Consider the following 20,639-nt stretch of genomic DNA (forward strand, 5'->3'; position numbering starts at 1 on the left):
AACTGAGTACTCTAGCTATCTTTTTGTCCTATAAAAAATCATTAAATAGATGTTTACTTGATCTTCTCCTTTAAAAACATTGAATCAGAATAATATCTTGCAACAAAATATAAACTTTTTAAGTTATATTTTGTGCTATGTATGATACTTTATTTTATCTTCAATGGATAAGGTCAAAAAATGTGTGTTGCCAAACTTATTATGGATGAAAGTGCATAGCATGTGCTAGACTTTGATTGTGGCAAACTAGTTCAATAAAATATTACTAGTGTCTAATGATGCTCTAATTAATTAATGTTAATGACTTGGCTGTCTGGCATTGTGTAGAAATTTCTGAGTAGGTGAATAGTTGTTCTTCTTCAATCCACAAACTCTATTATTACTATTACTATGATTAAAATAGTTTAAGCTCTACTAATTTATTAGTATAACGGAGCATGCCTCGAAAAAAAACTCAACACAATCAAATTATGTTCACACGCTTTTAAATAAATTAAAAAATTTAAAAACAATAGGCAACAGAAATATTTATTTGTTTAAAATTAAATTGCAATTGAGTTCAATTATTATGATATACCTTGGAAAAAAAAGAATGAAAATTAAATGTGACATTATTATTTAATAACTTTGAAAAAAAAGAATGAAAATTAAATGTGGTCTATTTCCTAGCACCTTAACGACAATACAAACGAAATCTAATGGATCTCTTTACTAAAATCAGAATGAACTTAATAAATATGCAAATAAATCTAATGAATCTCTTTTTTCTAGCTCATTAAATTAATGGCATGGTTTTTTTAAACGAACAATTGGGTCGCTAGAGATTTTGTTATCATCCAAAAATATCTATCTCTAGTAAAAAAAATCAATAAAACTTATGTCAAATAAGATATTATATGTACAGAGAAAAAAAATTAAATTTTATTAAATCAAACACTATTATATGTTTGTTGCCAAAGTTTGAATGCGTTGATACTGATACATGTCACATGTGAGCACGTGATTTACTTTGATTTTGGCGTACCAGTTCAATTAAATACTCTATTAGTTTTCTAAAAATAGAAACTCATTTCTTTTTCGGTCCATTTTTTAAAAGTAAAACTTTCTATTTTAGAAAATAAACCCAATAATCTACTAACACTATTTGCTTTATTTTTATTTTTATCTTTATCTTTGTCTTTCTTATTTTATCTAATTTTTCTATTTTCTTCTCTTAATTTATTAATTTTATATTAAAACTCGTGCCGTTTCTCAAGTTCTCATTTAGGAAACGGAGGGATTGTGATTAATGTGTAATCATGCTCTAATTAATTAATGCTGGTTGTCGGCAATGTGTTGGAAGTTTTGGACTCCAATAATACATACTTGAATTATTAATGTGAGCATGATAAATTATGATTAGTCTTTAAATAAATGGTGATGACTTGGTTGTCCACACTGTTTTATATACTATTTCCGATTAGGTGCCAAAAAAATTCTCTAGTTCAACCAACCTTGCTAACCTCAAACTTGATCTCTATTACTTCTGCTACTATATTTAAATTGGTCCAAAACACACCGCCGGGAGGCTGCCAGTTGTCACCGTCGGCCGTCGCACAACCATAGTAGCTGCCGCCTGCAGGTAAGTCGCTCTTTTCAGTCTTTTATTGCCTAAATTTTAATGAAACTGGATTTAAAATAATCATGTGTTACTTGAATTTGAATACCAGAGTGTTATAATCACATTAGAATAGGTGCGAGAATTTCGGTTATTCAATTGATTATTGTTGATTTTGAGCCTTAGAGGTGTAATCACATAAGGATAGGTGCCGGAATTTTTGTTATTCAGTTGATTATTGTTGTTTCATTAGTATCTATTGAATGACTAAAATAGAAAAATTCTACGGTTTCGGGCAGCCGAATTTATGAAGATCTTTTGGCCTCAGACTAACGTAAAGAATAGTCTTCTCTATATTATTTTATCTTACTTTTCTTCTCTCTCTTCACTTTAACTATCGATGACCCCTTCCTTCCTTTGGTTATAACGGGAATTCATGCAATTTAATTTTGTGTGTGAAGTGGGGCAGCGGAGTATACAAGTGAGAACAAGGGGGTACAACTGTACCCAAAATATATAATTTTAATACTAGTTTTAGTGTGAAATCACTTAAAACATTGGTAGTCCAGTGGCAACTAACTGGGACTGTCTATCACTTAAATCACTTGCGCCATTAATTTAGTCGCTTATTCTTCTTTCTTTTCATTGTTTTTAATTTATTTGAATACTTTTTAATTTATGTACTCACATTGTTCATTTTTGTTACGTACTTAGATAATTATTTGTACTCCTCACATTTTCGTGTTTGTAATGTACTAGTAGTAATTAATTTTTTAGTTAGGTACTAATAATTTGCACTCCTATTTTCTTTTCTAGACATTATTAGGATTGCTTACTATGTTTTAATTATTTTGATTTGCCCTATCATGCTTTGCTAAGTAATGTAACTCGTACTTCAAATAAAAAAAATTCTTAGTTTTTTTATTGTTTTTACTTTTTAATATTTAAATTTCTTAATTTTAACATTCTATGTCTAATATTATTTGTAGTACAACTCATACTTCATATAAAAAAGTTCTTACTATTTAAATTATTTTTATATTCAATGTTGTTTTATTTATATCATAATTATGGATAGTACAATTCGCACCCCCAACTAAAAAACTCTGGATAACCCACTGAAGTCGAGAGAGTAAAGTAAGACACAAAATAAAGTAGAGATAAATGTGTTTTTATTTTTAGTAATGAGTCATCTTAATTGGGACAAAATCTATTGCTCAAACCTATTAACCAACGGTTCAGCCTTCAATCGGATCGGTCAACCCTTGCTCAAACCTATTGACCAAGGTGTTGGACGAACCAAAACTGGAAATAAAACGTAAAAAAGATCTGAATGCTTGTCCCACATACTGCTCATGCAGTGAAAAGTGATCACAACCTTTCAAAAGAGGAGTTGTAGTAGTGTAACTTAACTAAATCCAACCATTGAATTGATTTCCAGGATAAATCGAGAGGAGATAATTTTAGGAAAAAAAACATAAATGGCGGATGCTATAATTTCAGAAGTGGTGGGGAGAATTGCAACTATTTTAGAAGATAAGATTCGGTATGAAGTCAATTTGGTGAGAGGCGTGAAGGACGAACTTCGTTATCTTTCCAAGAAGCTCAAGACGATCCAGATGGTGTTGGATGATGCAGAAAAGAGAGGAGTGAATGATGAAAGTGTCAAAAGTTGGTTGAAGAAGCTCGAAGCTGCAGCCTATGAGATGGAGGATATTTTGGATGAATGGAACTATTCTCTTCTCGAGCATAAGATGGAAGGTTCAGCAGAGCCTGAGCCTGAGCCTGAGCCTGAGCCTGAGCCTGAGCAAAAGATAGGGTGCTCCTTCATCAGATCTTCTTGTCTATGTTTCAAGAAAGTTTCTGTCCGTCGTAATATTTCCAAGAAAATAGAAAATGTGAAAGCTATGCTTGAACAGATTTACAAGGATAGAATTGAATTTCATTTTGTCATCTCTCCGCCTACAACTGATCCCTTGTCCACACCTAGGCGTGTGCAATCCACACATTTTATTGACTTGACGAAAGTGCATGGGGTGGATATACATAAGAAAAAAGAAGACATAGTGAGGAAACTAATGCTTGATGGTGGTGATACCCAAATCTTGTCTATTGTTGGAACTGGGGGACTTGGAAAAACTACTCTTGCCAAACTTGTTTATAATGATGAACAAGTGAAGGATTGTTACAAATTAAGAATATGGATTTGTGTTTCTGATCCATTTGACGTGGCTGGGATTGCAAAAGAAATTGTTAACAAAGTGGGAACAGAATCGATTTCTCCAGATTCCAACAAATTGGAACCGGTATTAGAAAAGCTAGAAGCATCCATTACAGGAAAAAAGTTTCTTCTTGTGCTGGATGATGTTTGGACAGAAGACAACACCGAGTGGGAGCCTCTGAAAATCAGTCTCCAATGTGGTGCAGCAGGTAGTAAAATTCTGGTGACAACGAGAAAGGAAACAGTAGCTAAGATGTTCCGTACCTTAGACGACGATATGTATCACCCAAATAAGCTTAGTGAAGAAGAATGTTGGTCATTATTGCGTGACACATCTCTTCCAGGAAAGAGTGATGAGGAGTGTGGAAAGTTTGAGGTTTTTGGCAAGAAAATAGCTAGAAAGTGCAATGGATTGCCTCTTGCTGCAATTGTTTTGGGAACACTTTTGCAGTTCAAGGATTTGGATGGATGGAAACATGTAGAGAAGAGTGAAATATGGAAATTGAAAAATATAGAAGTAGAGCTTTTTCCTCATTTGGTTTTAAGCTACAATGAATTGTCCCCAACTCTCAAGCGTTGCTTTTCATATTGTGCGATCTATTCTAAAGATCACAAAATTTATGCGGAGACTCTGATAGAAGAGTGGATGGCACAAGGTTATCTTGGCTCTGATAGTGGATATGTAGAATTGGAAGTCAAAGGGAGGGAGTGCCTGAACAATTTAGCAATGCGTTCATTGTTTCAAGACATTAAGAAAAGTAAGTCGGGGGAGCAGATAAAATGGTGTAAAATGCATGATATAGTACATGATTTTGCTCTATTTCTTAGGAAGAATGATCATAATGGAGAGAGAAGTTGTCAAATTTGTGATACTTCATTGGTTTCTCATGTCCAAGAATACCGGAGCCTACCATGGGACTACAAACCTTCTGTTGATGAAAGAGACGCAAATTTTAAAGTTTGTGATTGCATGAAAAGTCTTAGGGTGTTAAGAATTAACAGTGGAATTCCAGTAGGAATAGAAAAGTTAATTCACTTGAGATGGTTGGATTTTAGTTGGACTGAATTGTCAAAGGGTGGCCTTGAAATCATATGTAGGCTTTATTTCTTGCAAACTCTACTCTTGTCAGGGTGTGGGCTAACAGAGATTCCACGAGAAATTGGTAATTTGGTTCAGTTAAGACGACTTGAATTAAATTGGAACAGAGAATTAAGGAAGTTACCAGAGAGCATGTGTAAATTGGTTGAGTTGCGAGCTCTTTCCCTAGCAGGCTGCTCTCTAGAAGTGATTCCACGACAAATTGGGAATTTGGTGCAGTTAAGACGACTTGACTTAAGTGGGAATGCAGAATTAAAGGAGATACCGGAGAGCATGTGTAAACTGGTTGAATTGCAAATCTTGAAGATTGCAGACACTGATATCGACTATTTGCCAGAAGGATTAGGTGAGTCGAGTAATCTTCGTGCACTGGAACTGAACAAGTTCAAAGTAGGAAGTCAATACAACAAGTTTGGATTTCTGAAAAAGTCATACCTTTGTCTTCCTGAATCTCTACAATTGGAAATCTACTTGAGTAGTATGAGTGAAATGGTGGAATTGCTTGAGGAAGCTCGTCAAGCACAATTAGATATAGTCCTTCAAAATCTCGAAAGTCTCTATATACAATGTTTCAAGAATGGGATGAATGAGACGGAGCAGTCATCATCATCATCATCAATTTGGATGGAGGTAGTAGAAGCTCTCGTGCCCCATTACAAGTTAAATGAATTGATAATCAGTGGATGTAAGGGCTCAAGGCTTCCGCATTGGATGTCATCACCCCTCAATTTTATAAAAGAGATCTGTTTGAGTAATTTGAGTGAGGTGTCATCATTGCCGGCTATGGGGAAACTACCATTGTTGGAAGAACTCTCTATTGTGTATGTGGAGCGATTGAAGTTTGTCGGAAGGGAATTTTTAGGAATAGAATCTTCATGTGATGATGTTGTTGTTGCAGCATTTCCTAAACTCAAGGAACTGTCATTTAATGGCTGCTCCGAATGGGAGGAGTGGGAGGACATAACGGAGGAAGAAGAAGAATCTGCGGCCATCTCCATCATGCCATGTCTCAAGGTCTTGAATATCGAATCATGTGAGAGTTTGAAGAAGCTGCCGCATCGCCTGCTGCGGAAGGTCTCCTCATCTTTGTGGTTGTTGGATATCAGTGGTTCACCAGAGCTAGTAAAAACATACGGAGAGGACAAGGAAGATTCAGCTTGGAGATCCATTTCCCAACATAATCCCCAACTTAAACTTCGCCAATAGGTCTATTGCAATTTATGTATTTCTGTTTGTTTTACTTCTTGAGATTGAATTTGGGATTGTGATATGTATTTTTTGCTTTAATCAAAAGTTTATATTAGACGGATACTCTTTTTCCTACATTGTATTTTTTCCTCTTGGGTTTTTTTCTCCAACAAGGTTTTAATGAGGTCCGGCCTTGAGTGATCATTCTGTGTTCTCCAAGGTTTAGGTTTTGTTTGTTTAGTAACATAATCATTTGGCTTTTTTCGATTGTGTATTTAGTAGAGCTACTTAAACTGATTTGAAACTCAAAACTCAATATCTTCTCTCTCAAACTCCAAATACATGGAGTGAAACTCGTTTGCTTAAATATAGATATAAAATAGGGGTGTATTCAGATTAAAACCATAATGTATATTAAAACATCAAACCATGTAAAATAATATAGATATAATGTACTGTCAGCATAATGTACAGAATTCATATAATGTAAATGTACATTATTAGTGTGTACAATATTTAGAACAGTACATTATACATGAATAAAATGTACATTATTAGTGTGTATAATATACATTATTTACATGGTTTGATGTTTTAATATACATTATGGTTTTCATCTGAATACACCCCTATAAAATATCCATTTCTGCATTGTGTTGAAGAAGAAAAGAATAACAAAATAGGTAAATGGAAGAAAAGAAACCATGCATTGAATTCTCATTTATGAACTCCTAAAACTAAGAGAGAAATGCACACCATTTATGATTAATTCTCATTCTTAAATGGAGCCCAATTAAGTCCTACAAAACTAGCATTGAATCAAGAAAAGACAGCATTTTACTTCTAACTAAATTACTCTTTCCATAAATAAAAAATAGTCTCGTTTTATCATTTTGATCATTCTACTAATCAAATACTTCACTTTTAATTTTGAAAATTTATTTGATCAAACAAAAGTTTTAATGCGGCTTCTTTTTGGACCTAATCTCAGAACTGGGCTATCTTAGGAAGCCCAATCAATATTATATATTCAAATCTAATTTAACGAGAGATAGTAAAAACAGCTCTAATTTATGGGCCCTCTTATTAAGCCCACACAATTTCAATTGCAATAAGACCATGAAACCATCAATTTTGGCCTTGAACGAAACTAAAATCATTTTTGGTATGATAGACTGGAAGAGGGTAAAATAGAATGTATATAGGAATGAATACGTACCTTTAAGTTTTTATAATTAAACACTTTCATTAGGCTACTTTATAAAGCTAAAGTTATGCATTTTATAATCCAAAATTGAACAAATAATCCCAAAGGTGGCCTAATTTTTGGCCCATTCATCTATTTTTAAAAAATAGGCTTAATGTATGGCCCACAAAGCTGGCCCAACTCGACTACAACCCAGTCCGCGAACCCAGACCCGCTACATAAAAGCCAACCTAGGCATCTTGAAGGGTTTCAATTCAACAACAGCCAATGTTGATGGTTTCTTGCCACGCCGTCACCGGCTATCTAGTAACGCCGACGACCACCGGCCTAGATATATACACAGATAATCATAAAAATAAACAAGACAGATATAGAAATTGTTCACCTAGTTCGATAATATGTAATTGGATTGATGACAAGCCATAAATTTCATTATATGATCGGTGGCCACACTATTTACAATGAGAGAGGCAATATAGAAAATTATAATCCTGATATGCCCACAACACCAAAGAGACTTATTGTGAATGAAAGGATTGAAAACTGAAAAAATGTCAACCATCATGTCACACATCAAAATGAAAAAATAAGATAGAATGAATAGAAGACATTATTGCTAAACTTTTTTTTCGTTTCCATTACAATAGAAAACATGGGAGCAGGTGATTGATCTGGATTACCAGTTCAATAAAATATGATTAATGTCTAATCACGCTCTAATTAATTAATGTTAATGACTTGGTTGTTAGCAGGGACTGGACAATTATTGAGGGACTTAGAGAGTATATATTAGTTATACTATTTCTCTAGTCTTTTTTTTTTATATAAATAAAGACTCAATTTATTTTTTATGCTAAACACCTTATCGTCATACACGGTTTGATTTACTTAATATACTGTTTGTTGATGAGCTCTATGTCAACAGGGGCTGTGTAGATGGGCACGTGTCCTTAAAAGTTGGACATTCCACCTAACTAACTCTATTATACTAGAATTATTACTTTTTCAATATTATTAATTTGTTTGACTCAATCAAAATTATTAATAAGCAATGATAGGCCCATTCATTTAATCGCGAAAATCTACAATGAATTCAATTTCATTCATAAACGAAAGCTGTTCATTGGTCAGACTTACTTAGTGACATAGACAATAAATATTTTATATTGTTAGTATAATCTATCTAAACTAATATTCCATCCATCCCAAAAGAGCATGCACTTATATTTGGGTACCAATTTTAATTTATAATTTGTAACACAAAAGATAGATATAAAAAAAATAATTAAAGTATTGTTAGTTGAAAACTGATTATCCAAATAAAAATAAAAGAGTTTTCAAAATTAGAATATGCATATTTTTATGAGACTGACAAAAAAAGAAAAAATGAATGCTCGCATGAGATGGATGGAATATAAAAGAAGAGTTTTGGAGTTAGTTTTAGAACGTTTTTTTTATTCTTATAAAATATGCTTATATTAAAATTATATAATGCATAACCGTTAGAGATAATAAATGATTATATATTTTTCTATTTAGTACTACATCAAATAATAAAAGAGAATTTATTTAATTTTTATAATAAAATAAATCATATTGAAAAACTCATAATGCATAAAGTGACTGTTATGATTAAATTTTTAAAATGCTATTTAATGCAATAAGGGAGGAAAGCCAAAAAAAAATATTTGTGACGTGATATGTGATGGAATGTCATTATATGTTCACACTTCAATTATTGTTATACCGGTGTATTTCCGTTGTTCGATATAGGTATGAAAATATTATGGTGGCATCATAGATAAAGTGACATTATATCATCAATATAATCTATTAGATCTCATAATCTAACGTCTATAATTGAATTTCATGAATTGAGTGCATATTGCACTCTAATATATTAGGAATTGCTGGAATGAGCATTTTTGCCATTTTCAAAATTTGAAATTGAATAAAATTTGGGATATCGCCAAATTTCATCGTGAGAACAAAGAATATTGTAAAGAAGGTGATTAATGAATAAATCTAATTTCATCGTGAGAACTAAGATTATTGATTGGATGCATAAATAAGATTAGTTAATTTGCAATAAACTTCATCCAAAATTTGGAAATTTTCATTTTTCATAGAAATCGATCTCAAAATAATTAGAGGTTCTAATTTAAACCCTCCTCATACAGTCATATATGTTGAAAGAAAACAAAAGCGAAATCTAAGATAGTATTTTTTTTTTCTTTTAAGTAGGATTCTATCACAAGCCCCTGCATTCATTCAGCATAGAAACGTATTTTGTAAACAGAGAAAATAAAAGCGAATAATGGACACTCAACTCATATTTTCTGTCTATTTATGGCGAGATTTTCCCAGACAAATGATATCAATTAGTTAGCCTCGAGAATAGCAAAAAAAATCAGATACTAAAATTTATTATATACTCCATGTCCTTAGATAATGAGGTTTATATCTGCAATCGACATACTTCACTATTTTAATTAATCATATGTTTGTTTCGAAACTTTTAAGGATGAAAGGTGGTTGACAATCGAAAACATGTGACCAGGTGATTGAATTCATATTTAAACATGGGAGCAGGTGATTGATCTGGATTACCAGTTCAATAAAATATGATTAATGTCTAATCATGCTCTAATTAATTAATGTTAATGACTTGGTTGTTAGCACTGTGTTAGGCGTCAACAAGATGATAACTCTAAGAAGAGCAATTGCAATCAAAAGAGAACGGAAATATAGAAAGAGTATCAATGCGGCGGAATTAGAATTAGTAAAGTAGGGTTTGGAGGAATTAATTTAGATATATACCCTAAAAAAACTCATTATTTAAGGACACATAAAATTTGAAATTTAATTATAGACTTTTTGGTTGTAGTGATATTACTATTTCTCTAGTCTTTTTTTATAAATGAATACTCTATTTAATCATCAGAAACTTATAATCCACTCAACACATTACTTTATTAAATAAAAGGCTCACAAAAAATTGTAAAAATAATCCATATTCAAAAAGATTAACATTGACTTGATATCTATATTTTTATGATATAATTATTAAAATTTGTTCATGAGCTGTTTCTTGATGAGCTGTGCTCGATGTCAACAGCGTCTGTGTAGATGGGCACCTAACCATGAGGGCATATAGTCAATAGTCGAATCATTTATTCAAGTTCATACCATGAAATTAAAAAAATTAAGTAAAATATTAAATTATGAAGTTTTAATTTTTCTCAATTATCCCTTTAATATATTCTAAAAAATTATCGATATTGTCTTTTGATGAGGTTCAAAACGGTATTTTTTCATAAAATAAGAAAAGAAAAAAAAATACTAGTTATTTTCATGACATGTCATTTTAAATATCATTTAAAGACAGTATTTGTACATAGATAGAACAACTAAGAAATATTGAAACTTATAGGATTTACTATTTAATTTTTAAATTTAATGAAATAGATCAGAACTCAGACCAAATTTCATGATTTAATTGATTACTAATCCTATAATTAATGTCTATGTATATTAAATTTATCAAATGCACTAGGCATACTATACTTATTAATTGGTGAAAGCGTTGACGAATGAAACATGATCAATATAAGTATATTTAAAGTCTAATAATGCTCTAATTAATTAATGTTGATGAGTTGTTTCCCAGCTGCTACTCTGTGTTTATATATTTTCAAGTAAATGGCAGAGTCCTTAAACTTGATCTCTAAATTTTTCCAACGCTACGATTTTACCTTAAAAAAAAGCAGTTCCAAAACGTACGTAATCGTCTGCCGCAGCGCTTCCTGCTCGTCGTCACCATCCGCCGCCACACAACCATCGTACGTAGCTACTACTTGCCAGCGCGCTGTGCAGGTACTCCCGCCATCCCAAGATAAGTGAGTCATATTTCTTTTTGGGATGTCCCTCTATAAATGAGTCATTTTTATTTTTAGCAAAAAATAAATTATCTCTTTTAATTTATTCTCCACCTACTTTATTCTCTCTTTAATTCTTTACTTTTCTCTCACTTGTACGTTCCTCTCTCTACTTTTAACTCTTTAAATATCAATTTCTTAAATCTCGTACCAAAAGAAATGTTTCACTTAACTTGGGAAGGAGGTTCATGTCGCTCTCATTGCTCTTTTAATCTCTAGTGTTCTTAATTTTTATTTGTACGGAAAGTTTTATAAAAAACTTGCATTTAGTAACGGAATTATCCGTCACTAATCAGTGAATTTCTTCACATAACAACTTAGCAACATAGTGAATTTCAGCAGATCCTTCATTAAATAAACTTGTCAGTAAAAAACTTTGGTGACGAATTTGTTCGTCAGTAAAGTTACCAATTCAACCATAAATATAGGCGGCTGCTTCGCATTAGTGACAGAGTATTTAGTCGCTAATTAGTGACTGACACTTTTCAGTAATTTATCCTGTAACAGCCCGCCCTCCTAGGGTACAATAAATGTGGCGACTGCTACCAAAATGGACTCGAAGAAATGATTGAAGGCTAGGGTTTCAATTAAAGAGTGTTGACCAAAAGATTAGAAAGAAACTATCAGAGTGTTTAAAGCAATAACTTAACCTCGAAACTCGAATAAGAAAAAGGAAGGTTTAATAAATGACGTTCAACAATGTCAAGAGTATGGCATAGTTTTCCAAGATAAAAACCACAAGATAGTCTAAAGCCTCTAACTCAAAAGGAGAGTGCGAAATATTCGAAATAAACATAAGTGTATCAAAACTCAGCGGAAAACGACTAAGAGAAAGAATAGCTATGTATGAAGACACAACTACGCTTGAAGTTTCAAATATCCATCTTAATTAATTATCATGCTCAACACCCGCCACCGCTCGTCATCGTTCAACCTGCACATAAGGAAAACACATGCAGGGCTGAGTATTTTGAAATACTCAGTGAACTCGTTGCCAAAACATTTTATAAGTTATGCCACACTTACCAAGTGAACTCGAGTTTTAAGCAGTTTAAAGAGAATTTCACGAGTATCACAAAAATATTTAAGATAGATTGGCCAATCAAACAACTCCCCATTTCTCATCAATTCATAAATCACAATCTTTCCATAGTGCGACGAAAGTGTGGCCACACTTTTCGCCCACGAGACCGGCCGACTAGCAAGGACGGCTCCCGATCCCCTCGTGTAGACAGCCTGGTAGGGTTTGCGGCCCATACTCAGACCCGAATTCGTACAAACATATCCATAGCCTTAGCCAAATGGAGCGAACTCACAAACTAGGCATCGGGCGCACAATATCATAATAAGAAAGACATAGGCATGTCATAACAGTTAAACCACCCTTATAACACCAATAAATATTTTTGCAAGAAGTAAAAGAGTTTAAGAATAAAGCCCACCTCGACTGCTTAGGTTTCAAGTATGTTCTTTCCTTTGTTATCCGGCTTCGCAACTGAGGTTTCACCTTTTTAATCACATAGGCACACATATCACAAATTAGGTTCAACACTACTCTTACTTATGCATGTCTCGATGTTTTTCCCTCTTCCCAACGATTTATCTTATCATTACTAATCAATAAAAATCATGTCTATCGTACAATAATATTTAGCCATCAAACACACTCTACACAAACACAACACACACATGACACACACACACACTCACACACGACACACACACACACATGAAACATATTCCCACATCCCTTTATATCTCACTTTCACTCAACCAAGATGCATGAGGGTTCAAGAAGACCGATTAATCGGTTAGAGAGAAGAGGAATAAGTAGAAACAAGAAGATGGATATAAAAATACCTTATGAGAAAAATGAACGGTTGAAATTAAGTATTAGGCTTGGTTCTTCAAGATTCTTGGATCAAACTTCAATTCTTCTTCAAAAGATGACAAAATAATGGAGAATGGAAGAAGAAAATTTGGAGAGAGTGAAGAAGGGAGGGAGGCAAAAATTATGGGGCTAGGGTTAGGGGTTCCTCTTATTTATAGTGCTCAATAAGATCTTTAGGTAAATAGAATAGAATATTTGGTAAGATTTTATTCTCCACAATTAAATAAATAGACATTGTGAAGTAGGGAAGAAGAATTAACAAAAATAGACTAGGGTATCAAGGCATGTAATTTTTGAAATATATGGCTCCCAATTGGCCAAGATTTTGTTTTGGTATATTTTACGGGGTAGAATGAAATATCACGGAGCAGAATAAAATAATAAAAGTCTCCCCTTGGAAGATGAATTAGGCGTGTATTTTGGGGTTCTCCCATAAAGAATATATTTGAATATTAACTAAATTAAGATAAGGCAAGATCTCTTGAGGTATGGAAAGATTTGGTAGAATATTTAAATTCTAGGTATGGAAGGAAATCAAATAAGGGATCAATTAAAATAAAATAAATTATTCCTTCCCAACATTATGTGATTTTCAAAAATCACCTTAGAGATAATAGGGCTCAATTTTTCTCAATAAAAATAAGGAATAAATTGGGTCTTGGATTTAATTTGGATAAATATCCCAAGAATTAAATTAAATCCGGAAAAATAGAATTTCTTCTTCAAAAGTCAAGGGGGTCGAAAATCTCAAGAATAGAGTGGCTAGTATTTATGGAAATTTTCTCTAATATTCTCACTCACCCTTAAACAAATAATTCACCTCATAAATTTAATAAATCACATGCCACTCCACATAGTCAACAAGTTTGACTTTTCAAACTTTCCGGTCAAAGAAACTCATGCAATAAATTCATATATCAAATAATTCACATCTTCCACGTCATCAATAATAAATTTTAGGGCTCCAAAATTAGGGTTCGGAAATTCGGGATGTTACATATCCGCCACTAATTGTTAAGTTATAGTCACTGTCACTAATTTCCGTCACTATTTAGTGCTTTTTTTTGTAGTGAAATAATCATGTGTTAATATTAATGATTTATCTTTAGAGCCTTGGATATAACCATATGAGTATAGGTGCCAGAATTTTGGTTATTACATTGCTTATTATTGTTGTTTTGCAAAGTAATTAATGTTGAATAATTCAATTATAATAGTATTTATATGATGATACTGATGCATGGTTAAAACTGAAACCAATTTCTTTTCCAGTCCTTCATTGCTCCTAATTGGTTACTCAATTTGCTTGTCAGTTGTTTAGTTTGATATTTAGGGACAATTTGATTGAGAACATAGATGACAAAACATAATCAGAACATACATTTTACTAAGTTATTTTAGATTAGATAACTCCGGAACAGAGGACAGTTTGATAATTAGGTGCAGTTTGATAGAGGATAGTGATTCATTGTTGAACCAAAACAAATGGTCCGGCCAGACCCATCACTGGTTCAGACCGTTGATAGTGATTTCGGGCTAAGCCCAAAATCACCAAGTAGCCAGTCCACTGGTTTCAACATATTTTGACATATTTTTCATTTGTCTATTTCGCAATTTTTTACTTCACCCAACCTTGTTATTTCTTGCATGATCGTCATGCGAGGACTCTGTGCTTCACCTGAATTATCTCAACGATCCAACTCTTGCTCTGTTTCAATTTCTTCGCTATCAACTTGATGTTGATCCTGTCTCATCTATATAAGTGTCGATAACCCGAGGCGGATCTAGCCTTGTAGCACATGGGACAAATGTCCCTCACCATTTCTTTACCTTTATACATTAGTTACAAATTTTCAAATATATACACCCTCCATCCAAAAAAAATAGAGCATATTTACTATTTTTGTCCGTCCACAAAAAATAGAGCACATTCATTTATGGAAAGTTTTCAATAAATAATAACCATGCACATCATTCCACTAACACTACTTCTCACTTACTTTTTCTCCTTCTCTCTTACTTTTTTACTTCTCTCTTACTTTACCAATCCTACATTAAAACCCATGCCATACACCAATTGCTCTATTTTTTTGGACGGAGGGAGTATATAAACTTATACAAAATGCCCCTCCTCAAATGTATATAAATTTTTGACATATAATATTTGCCCCTCCTATATCAAAAATCCTGGCTCCGCCCCTGCCGAAAACCTTCCTCTTATAAAGCCCTTTTAGACGGTGAGTGACTCATTTCTAAACTCTTGAATTCGTTTCACTTGAGCTTCATTAAGCTTCTTCTCCCACTCATCTTGTTTTGTATGATGACATTAATTGATGCATGGTTAAACTGAAACCAGCTGTTCAACCTTGAATCGGATCGGTTAACCCTGGCTCGAAACTATTGACCAAGGTGTTGGACGAAGCATAACCGGAAATACCAACTATATTTTTCCCGGTTCCCATTCCGGTTAATGATTTATCCCATTAATTCGATCTCTAACGTATAGCATAACTGAATACTTCGAGACTAAATCTATGAATTACGGCCACCACTGTCGTCGTAACCTAAATCATATCACACGAATTTAATTATATTAATTAAAACATAAAGTTATAAAATAGTTGTAGCAGTGTCACTTATCTAAATCCAACCATTGGATTGATTCCCAGGATAAATCGAGAGGAGATAATTTAAGGAAGAAAAGATAAAGCAGCTCCAAAAATCATAAATGGCAGATGCAATAATTTCAGAAGTGGTGGGGAGAATTGCAACTATTTTAGAAGATAAGATTCGGTATGAAGTCAATTTGGTGAGAGGCGTGAAGGACGAACTTCGTTATCTTTCCAAGAAGCTCAACACAATCCGGAAGGTCTTGGATGATGCAGAAAAGAGAGGAGTGAATGATCAAAGTGTCAAAAGTTGGTTGAAGAAGCTCGAAGCTACAGCCTATGAGATGGGCGATATTTTGGATGAATGGAACTATTCTCTTCTCAAAAATAAGATGGAAGGTTCGGTTGAGCCTGAGCAAAAGATAGGGTGCTCCTTCATCAAATCTTCTTGTTTATGTTTCAAGAAAGTTTCAGTCAGTCGTGATATTGCCAAGAAAATAGAAAATGTGAAAGCTATGCTTGAACAGATTAACAAGGAGAGAGATGAATTTAAATTTGTCATCTCTCCGCCTACAACTGATCCCGTGCCTACACCTTGGCGAGTGCAATCCACACCTCTTGTTGACTTAACGAAAGTTCAGGGGGTGGATATACATAAGAAAAAAGAAGACATAGTGAGGAAACTAATGCTTAATGATTATGATACCCAAATCTTGTCCATTGTTGGGACGGGGGGACTTGGGAAAACAACTCTTGCCAAACTTGTTTATAATGATACTCAAGTGAAGGATTCTTATAAATTAAGGATATGGATTTGTGTTTCTGATCCATTTGACGTGGCTGGGATTGCAATAGGAATTGTTAACAAAGTGGGAACAGAAACGATTCCTCCAAATTCCAACCAATTGGCACTGGTATTAGAAAAGCTAGAAGCATCCATTTCAGGAAAAAGGTTTCTTCTCGTGCTTGACGATGTTTGGACAGAAGACAACACCGAGTGGGAGCCTCTGAAAATTAGCCTCCAATGTGGTGCAGCAGGTAGTAAAATTCTGGTGACAACAAGAAAGGTACAGGTAGCTAAGATGGTCGGTACTTTAAACGATGATATATATTACCCAAATAAGCTTACTGAAGAAGAATGTTGGTCATTATTGCGTGACACATCTCTTCTAGGAAAGAGTGATGAGGAATGTGGAAAATTTGAAGTGTTTGGCAAGAAAATAGCTAGAAAGTGCAATGGATTGCCTCTTGCTGCAATTGTTTTGGGAACACTTTTGCAGTACAAGGATTTGGAAGGGTGGAAACATGTAGAGAAGAGTGAAATATGGCAATTGGAAAAGGCAGAAGTAGAGCTTTTTCCCCATTTGGTTTTAAGCTACAATGATTTGTCCCTGGCTCTTAAGCGTTGTTTTTCATATTGTGCCATCTATCCTAAAGATCACAATATTCATGCGGAGAGTCTGATAGAAGAGTGGATGGTGCAAGGTTATCTGGGCTCTGATAGTGGAAATGGTGTAGCGGAACTCAAAGGGCGAGAATACTTGGAGAATTTAGCAATGCGTTGTTTATTTCAAGACATTGAGAAAAGTGAGTCAGGGGAGCAAATAGAATGGTGTAAAATGCATGATATAGTACATGATTTTGCTATATTTCTTAGGAAGAATGATGAAAAGGATAGAAGTTGCCAAGTTTGTGATCCTTCATTGGCTTCTCATGTCCAAGAATATCGTAGTCTATTTTGGGATAAAGAAGGGAGTTGTCATGTTTGTGATTGCTTGAAAAGTGTTAGGGTGTTAAGAATCAAGGGTAAAGCTCCTCCAATGGGAATGGAAACACTGATTCACTTGAGATGGTTGGATTGTAGTAATATTGCATTGTCAAAGGATGGCCTCGAAATCATATGTAGGCTTTATTTCTTGCAAACTCTTCTCTTATCAAATTGCGAGCTAACACAGATTCCACGAGAAATTGGGAATTTGATTCAGCTTAAACGAATTGACTTGAGTAAGAATGGAGAATTAAAGCAGTTATCGGATAGCATGTGTAAATTGGTTGAATTGCGATCCCTTTCCTTAAGAAATTGCTCTCTAGAAGTGATCCCACAACAAATAGAGAATTTGGTTCAGTTGAGACGACTTGATTTAAGTTTGAATAGAGACTTAAAGGAGTTACCAGAGAGCATTGGCCGTTTGGTTGAATTGCAAACTCTTTCCTTAGCATACTGCAGTCTAGAAGAGATTCGGAGAGAAATTGGAAATTTGGTGCAGTTAAGAGAACTTGACTTAAGTGGTAATAATTCGGATGAATTTCAACCTCTTCCCTTAGAATGGTTGTCTCTAAAAGAGATGCAGAGAAACATTGGGAAATTGTTTCAGTTAAGAGGCTTCCGTTCTAATTATGGAATGAAGCTACCAGAGAGCATTTGTAATTTGGTTGAACTGCAAACCTTGAAGATTGATGGCAATGATATCAACTGTCTCCCAGAAGCATTAGGTGAGTTAAGTAATCTCCGCACATTGGAACTGTGCGAATTTAGAGTAGGAAGTGAATACAACAAGTTTGGACTTCTGAAAAAACTTGACCGTCATCTTACTGAATCTCTAAAATTGGGAATCTATTGTAGTAGTATGAGTGAAATGGTGGAATTGGTTGAGGATGCTCGACAAGCGCAATTAAAGATACTCCTTCATAAACTCAAAAGTCTCAGGATACGTTTCGGGGGTACGATGATTGAAAAGGAGCAGTCATCAACATCAATCTGGATGAAGGTAGTAGAAGCTCTCGTGCCCCATTACAAGTTGAATCTACTGGAAATCAAGGAATATAAGGGCTCAAGGCTTCCGGAGTTTATGTCATCACCCCTCAACTATATAAAAGAGATTAGTCTGACTAATTTGAGTGAGGTGTCATCATTGCCGGCCATGGGGAAACTACCTTTCTTGGAAATTCTCAAAATTTGGAGGGTGGAGCAGTTGATGTTTGTCGGAAGGGAGTTTTTAGGAATAGAATCTTCATCTGAAGATGATGTTGTTGTTCCATTTCCTAAACTCAAGGAAATGAATTTTTATGGCTGCTCCAAATGGGAGGAGTGGGAAGACATAACAGAGGAAGAAGAAGAATCTGCTGCCATCTCCATCATGCCATGTCTCACAAAATTGACTATCCAAAATAGTGATGGTTTGAAGAAGCTGCCGCACCGCCTTCTGCATAAAGTCTCTTCGTCTTTGCAGTCGTTGAATATTTGGGAGTCATCAGAGCTAGTAAAAACATACGGAGAGGACAAGGAAGGTTCAGCTTGGAGATCCATATCCCAACATAATCCCCGACTTCAACTTCGCCAGCAGTAGAACTAAAGCAATCTACGTCTACCTGTTTGTTTTACTTTTTTGAAATTGAATTTAGGATTTTGATATGTATTTTTTTGCTTTAGTCGTACATTTTTATTAGACGGATACTCTTTTTCCTTCGTGGTGTTTTTCCCTCTGGGTTTTTTCACCGTGGAGGTTTTAACGAGGTCCGGCCTTGAGTGATCATTCTGTGGTCTCCAAGGTTTAGGTTTTGTTTGTAATGACATAATCATTTGGCTTTTGTTAATTGTGTAAATAATATACTCCTATTTAGTAAAACTACTCAAACTGATTGGCGACTCAAAACTTTACACCTTCTCTCTCAAACTCTGAATACATGGAGTGAAACTGGATTGCTTCAATATGTATATTAAAATATTCATTTATGTTTCGTGTTGAAAAAGAAGAAGAATGAAGAAAATAGGTAAATGGAAGAAAAGAAAATACATAGACAAGAAACGCACTTCAAAGAAATTAAATAACAACTTCACTAAACGCTGAGAGCTGAATTAGTGATACAGCACCGACTCACTAACATCTCTTTAATCAAAGCATACCATCACATCTAATACTCCCTCCGTCCCAGCTAAAATGACACATTCCTTAGCCAACACGGAATTTTAGCAGTTATGGTTAAAGTGTTTAATTAAAAAGAGAAAAAGTGAGTGTAAGTATTAAGATAGAGGGAAAGAAAGAAGAATATTTCAATAAGAGTGAGAAAAAATGGTTTGGTGTATTAATTGGAGAGAGAAAGTTTTCAAAAAAGGAAATGTATCATCTTAGTTGGATAAACTAAAAAGGAAAACATGTCATCTTAAGATAGACGGAGTAGTACTATAATTAGCATTTGTGCACTCAATAATTTTTCAATAAACACGTAACTAAAATTAAAATAGAATTAACCTTTGAATTTCTATTAATATTATACAATAATATATAAATAAATTGGATGGTTCAAATTTAAAATATAAAATAATTCTTGATTGTAAAATTATTCACTTATATTTAATCGAAATAGATCTATGTTCCATTATAATTTATAAATTACTACCCATATACTTCATCCGTTTCTTCATAGTTGAGTCATTTTTTCACTTCGGGAAGTTTCTTCATAGTTGAGTCATTTCCATATATGGTACTCCCTCCGTCCCTTAAAATTTGGCACCATTTGACCCAACACGGGTTTTAAGGAATGTGGTAGAAAGTGAGTTGAAAAAGTTAGTGGCATGTGAGTCCTACTTTTATATATTAGTTTTAAAATAAAATGTTAGTGTGAATGAGTTAGTGGAATGTAGGGTCCACTACCAAAATGGTAAAAAGTGAAAGGTGACAAATTTTCAGGGACATAACTTTTTTCTCTTTCTTAGTTTAATCTCTCTTGCTTTATTCTCTCTATTCACTTTATACTTTATTCTCTCTACCTTTTCCTCTCTTACTATTTTATTTATTTATTTAACACACCCAACATTCATTTCCGAAACTCCGTGCCAAAAAGTTCCGCCTCAGCTATGAAGAAACGGAGGGTAATAATCACAAAATATT

At 33.9% G+C, this 20,639-nt stretch overlaps 2 protein-coding genes across 2 annotated transcripts; both read left to right on the plus strand.

Moving 5' to 3' along the window:
- The first annotated feature begins 3,029 nt into the window (after window positions 1-3,029).
- LOC148923916 (putative disease resistance protein RGA1) lies at window positions 3,030-6,281 on the plus strand. Its single transcript, XM_089060527.1, has one exon. The coding sequence runs from the start codon at window positions 3,079-3,081 to the stop codon at window positions 6,121-6,123; it is 3,045 nt and encodes a 1,014-aa protein (XP_088916653.1). The 5' UTR covers window positions 3,030-3,078; the 3' UTR covers window positions 6,124-6,281.
- An 8,118-nt stretch (window positions 6,282-14,399) lies between these two features.
- On the plus strand, window positions 14,400-19,339 carry LOC148923917 (putative disease resistance protein RGA1). The gene has a single exon (XM_089060762.1). It carries the CDS (start codon window positions 15,870-15,872, stop codon window positions 19,095-19,097), a length of 3,228 nt encoding a protein of 1,075 aa, XP_088916888.1. The 5' UTR covers window positions 14,400-15,869; the 3' UTR covers window positions 19,098-19,339.
- Window positions 19,340-20,639: the final 1,300 nt, after the last annotated feature.

This window comes from Salvia hispanica, chromosome 6 (assembly GCF_029641045.1).
Source record: "Salvia hispanica isolate PSC_SH4W2 chromosome 6, Shi_PSC_v1, whole genome shotgun sequence".
Taxonomy (NCBI): domain Eukaryota; kingdom Viridiplantae; phylum Streptophyta; class Magnoliopsida; order Lamiales; family Lamiaceae; genus Salvia; species Salvia hispanica.